This window comes from Fundulus heteroclitus, chromosome 21 (genome assembly GCF_011125445.2).
Source record: "Fundulus heteroclitus isolate FHET01 chromosome 21, MU-UCD_Fhet_4.1, whole genome shotgun sequence".
In the NCBI taxonomy this organism is placed as follows: Eukaryota; Metazoa; Chordata; class Actinopteri; order Cyprinodontiformes; family Fundulidae; genus Fundulus; species Fundulus heteroclitus.
In genome coordinates this window covers 6,869,040-6,874,321 of record NC_046381.1, presented here as the reverse complement: position 1 = coordinate 6,874,321, position 5,282 = coordinate 6,869,040, and the positions used below count along the sequence as shown (strand labels likewise).

Sequence of the window (5,282 nt, the reverse complement as noted above, 5' to 3'; positions counted from 1 at the left end):
GAAATTGCATTTCGGCCAGGCCTAATAAAAATGGGTGGGCCAAATAATTATAGTTGATAGCAAGTTTATTTGTAAGTTCCAGGTTTGTAAATTCAATATGAAGAAGATACAAGATGAGGAGATGGAGAAAAGATCTTCTATGTTCAAGTGAGCATCCTTGAATTGAAAGTGGAAAAAAATAATCAGGATCCTTCACCTGTAAGATGATTTAGAACCACGTCACTCAGAAATGGCCGCCGTCGCATCCTCAATTCAGACACCCAGAACACACAAAATCTTTTTTTTTAATGAATGGAAAACTTATGCTAATTTCTTTTCTTTTATTAAACACAATATTAAAGTTAAGAGTTAAAAAAGGGGGAAAATACGGTTGGCCCGCATGCTTCAGTTGTTACGCTGCATCATTATGCATGATCCAGCTGCTGAGTTTTCCTCTAATCGGCTCCTGTTCTTGTTGATTGTTACATTTCATAAACTTTGTCGTCACCCTTCACAGAGACAGGTTTGTCTTCTCAACCTCCACCCTGACCAGACATTATTTCCCCTGTATTTGCGCAAGGCACCTCTAAGTGCCTAATTACGCATGCCAAAGGCTGAGTTTGAAGTTGTTATCCGAGCAGATGTTTTATGTCTGAGCTCCAAGCAGACCCGGTGAGGCATGGACTCCTGCTTCATCTTTAACCCACTAACCATAGTCTTAATCCTAAATGAAATAGCAATATAGGAAATAGCACTTTTATGTTGTATCCCCAAATTCTATAAGTATAGAAGAACAGTAGGCTATTTGGGAACTGATTGTCCAGTCCAAGCATGATCTATGTTCAATGATACCCGTTTAAGTCGGTGATGGGGGCGGAAACTATTTTTTTCAGTTCCGTGTGTAACATACATAAAATGGGGATGCCTCTTTAAGGAAACAGACGTTAAGGGAGCTAGGTAGTCTATCTAGCCAATAGGAAGTTAAGTTTCCAGTGTCTATCCACCAATGAGAATGCAGACTGCCCCTGTAGGTCCCGCCCTGCTTTCCCATGTATGTAGCAATATAGGGTGAGCGAGAGAGATCGGACACGAGGACGAGACTGCTGAGCTGTGCAGCGTCAGAGTCTGTGTTAAGACTGTTATAGTATTACACACAAATGAAAAACGAAGCTTTTTGCAATTGGAATTGCTGTTCATTATCCAAGTTCTAATTTGGAATTAGTTGAGGTGAGTTAAAAGGCTAAACTTTATTTTTTCTGCCGAGCATTAGAGCTACTTTGTTAGCCTTGCTAGCGCTTATGGCTAGTAGTTTCATATAAGTTCATTCCGCTCTCTGTTCAGCTGAAGTGTCCCACCTGTCTGGACTCGAGGCCATCATATTGTTGTCCCAAACTGATTGAGATTGAGTGAGATTGAGATCGGTGAGCATATTCTGTGCTTTTCATTAAGGTTTTGTTCTGTTTTTCCACATTATTGTTGAATGATAGCCTTTATTTGAGCTATTTAATGATTCAAATGTAAACTTTTACTGAGTTTGGGTAAAATTCAATGTTTTATTATTGTGCTTGAAAAAATGTTACAATTAGAACAAAATGTGAATTGAAAATGCAGTGAAATACTGCATTTTGGTAAAAAACAACAACAACTGTATATTGCAAGTTGAGTAACATAATAAATTGATGTCAGATATGTCTATGGAAACACGAATTAAGGATTAAAGTTAACACAGCTTGATAAAGATTCTATTATTGTGCTGGTCCTGTCTGTCGACAGGTCAGGTTTTTTTTTTCCGCTGGATCGTTCCTGAGGTGGATTCCTCAAGAGACTGATGGCGAGCCTTCCCACCTGGACTTAGAAAAGGAACTGGCTTCCTCCTTTTGCATTTGGAGTTCTGCTGCACCCTGCGGTGTGGTAGGCCTGTGTCACTCAAATCTTCACGCAGAGTTTGTTATGCACGAGACTACTTACTGACTTTTTTCCATTTTTTTTCGTTTCATTCTGGGACTTTGGACATAAATTTTATTTTGGACGTAGTAACAAACTACTGTGTAGGACACTCTCCTCACGTGACTGATGTTGAGTCCAATCTGAATGTGAACTGAATTCGAATAATCTGTGATCCATTAAGGTTCAGAATTTAGATTAACAGGGTGCACCCAAAATAGATAAAACCAGAGAAGTAGAACTTGGCCAAGTGTTCATATTATTTTATGTATTTTATTGTGTTGAATTTATTTTCATAATTGTTTGTCTTGTACAACTGTTTGTTAATTTGATGGTTTATCTCACTAAAGCAATCGTTTGTTAAACCATCCAACTGCATCCGTTGTCATTTAAACACCCTCACTGTGCTCCGATAGCCGAACCTATTGGCCCATTTATCTAAAATACATAGGACTCTTCTCTACTGTGTTACATAGGATCTTATGGCGAGCCAGCCAGGAGCATGAGTGTGTGTGTTTAAATGTCAGACATCTTACAAGTATTGTTAGATCGTGCCAAGTACTTCTAAAAAAAAAAAAAAAAAAAAAAAAAAAAAAAAAATGGATGTGGTACTCCGGGAGTCCATCCAAATTCCCCATTCTGTGGTTGTTAGTGGTTTAACAGGGTCAGAGACAGATGAGGAAGTGTCAACCTTTCTCCAGAAGTATGGTTCCATTAACCGTTACATTCGCTTAGATGATCCTAAATCAGATTACCATAAAGACATGATTATTGAGTTTGCACATGAAACTGCCATGCAGACATTGGAGCCATTGTTGCCTCTTCAGCTTCCAAGCACGACTCAAGCAGGCATTGTGTATGAGTTGAAGGCTTTAGGAAGTGTTTACACCATAGATGCCAGAAGCAAAGCTACTAAAATGTACATGGAACAGCTCTCTGAAATTGCCAGGCTGAGTGGAAATTCATTAGGAGAAATGTTGAAGGAGGAACTTAAAAATCTGGTTTCATCTGCAGAAAGTGCCTTTGCACAATCACCTCAGACTGATACAGAATCCTCAGCTCCACAGAGTCCAACCCCACAAAAAGACTCAACCAGCCAAAGAGATATCCCATCTTCTGAAACCCCTCAGTCAGTAATGCCTACTAACTCCACGATTTTGACACCAGCAAATGATCAAAGTAAGCCTCTCACCCCTTCCATTTTGAGTAAAAACCTGATCGATCTCAACCCCCCACAGACTTTTGCTGCCTCATCTGAATCCTCTGCTACGCCCCTAATCGATGTCAATCCACCTGCAGTTCAGCGAGTGGTGGTTGAGCATGTGGTGCGCAGCAATGATAACTCACCCCAGTTCACCTCACCCAGTAGACTCAGAGCTTTTTCTGGCAAGAGTCCACGTCCGAGCCATGAAGCAGATTATGATACATGGCGTGCAAGTGTTGAGATTCTTATCAGAGATCCATCTGTGCCAGACTTGCATTGCACACATCGTATATTGGACAGTCTTCTTCCTCCTGCTTCTGAAATGATCAAACATTTGAGCCCACAGTCTAGTCCCTCAACTTATCTTAAATTGCTTGACTCCGCTTACGGGACAGTTGAAGACGGTGACGAGCTTTATGCTAGGTTCATGAGCACGTTCCAGAATGATGGAGAGTTACCTTCTGTTTTCCTGCAGAGACTGCACACTGCCTTAAGCAAAACAATGAGACGTGGTGGTGTTTCCGCTCCTGAGTTTGACCAACAGCTTTTAAAGTAGTTCTGCAGAGGCTGTTGGGAGAACGCTTTAATAGCTGATTTTCAGTTAGAACAAAAGAAAGAAAACCCTCCTACTTTTGCAGAATTGTTGCTCCTTCTTAGAACAGAAGAAGATAAACAGGCTGCAAAAATGTCTCGCATGCGACAGCATTTCAGCCATGCTAAGTCTGGCCATGGCAAGCAGCGTGCCATGTCACAAGTGCATCTTGCACATGACACAAATGAATTGATAAATAAGACTGATCTTGAGGTGCTCAAGCAACAAATTGCTGACCTCAGCATTCAGGTGAAGAGCATTGTGTCAGAGAGTCAAAAGCCAAAACAACCTAAGCAACAAAAAGCAAAGTCTGTTCCTCTATGCGTCACACATGAAGCCCATGTTGTGAAAGCAAAAACAAGCCGTGAGCATTCTACCACACTTAAAGCAAATGGCAGACCGCGTCCCTGGTACTGTTTCCAGTGTGGAGAGGATGGCCATGTTGTTTCAGTCTGTGATAAAGCACCGAATCCTTCCCTTGTAGCAGCTAAGAAAAAACAGCTGAGAGAAAAGCAGGCTGCTTGGGAAGCCTCTAATGCTCCTCAAAGTGAGACACATTTAAACTAGTCTCTGCTTCCATAGAGGGACATATGGGAGCGAAGTTACAAAACTGCAGTCCCAAAACCATGAAATCTGTTATCAAGTGTGTTGAGGTAGAAGGGTTAAAATTGCCACATGGCCTTGTGGGAACTAAAACCACAGCTCAAGTATGTATCGCAGGGAAAGACACAAACTGTCTTCTGGACACAGGTTCACAAGTCACAACTGTGCCCCAGTCCTTTTATGAAGAACACCTTTCTGATCTTACCATTCATTCTTTAAATGATTTGCTTCAAGTGGAGAGTGCTAATGGCCAGTTTGTTCCCTATTTAGGATATGTTGAGCTTACCATCACTTTTTCCAAAGAGTTTGTTGGGTCTGATATTGAAATTAACACTCTGGCCTTGGTTATTCCTCACCTTCGCTCTGCAGCTCATGAACAGGTGCTTATAGGAACAAACACACTTGACGTTCTTTATGCTGATTACCAGAAACATTCATCTTTTGAGCCTTTGATCAATGGATATAAGGCTGTTCTCAAAATACTTGAGATACGACAAAGGGAGCTTAACCACAGCAGCCTTGGGTGTGCAAAACTAATGGGCAATTCACCTAAAGTTGTTCCTGCAAGGCAAACCGCTGTTGTTGAAGCTTTTGTTCATGTTGATCGTTTGAACATGAAGAGAGATGTCATTCTTGAGCAACCATCAGCTTCTTCTCTACCGAATGGCTTACTCGTTTCAGCGATTGCGGTAACTTTACCAAGCAAACGCTCTTGTCATCTTCCTGTCGTACTAAGAAATGACACCTATCATGACATAGTCATTCCCCCCAACAGTATTGTGGCAGACGTTAATGCTATAGTACAGGTGTTACACAAAGAACATACCGTCAATGAACCAGACTGTTCTCAATCTCAAGCGAAGTCTTTCCCAGAACTGAGCTTTGATTTTGGAGATTCACCTCTATCCACTGAATGGAAAGAGCGAATAACAAAAATGTTAAACACCATGCCAAATGTTT

The 5,282-nt window shown here is 41.1% G+C and overlaps 1 protein-coding gene across 1 annotated transcript; it reads left to right on the top strand.

The window, feature by feature from the left end:
- The first annotated feature begins 885 nt into the window (after window positions 1–885).
- LOC118556964 lies at window positions 886–3,683 on the top strand. The gene is made up of 3 exons (XM_036125738.1): window positions 886–1,206; window positions 1,321–1,400; window positions 1,753–3,683. Exon 3 carries the CDS (start codon window positions 2,523–2,525, stop codon window positions 3,681–3,683), a length of 1,161 nt encoding a protein of 386 aa, XP_035981631.1. The 5' UTR covers window positions 886–1,206; window positions 1,321–1,400; window positions 1,753–2,522.
- Window positions 3,684–5,282: the final 1,599 nt, after the last annotated feature.

Bases quoted from the DNA above. Each gene is read 5' to 3' on its own strand.
- LOC118556964 (XM_036125738.1), top strand. From the start codon at position 2,523: ATGGATGTGGTACTCCGGGAGTCCATCCAAATTCCCCATTCTGTGGTT.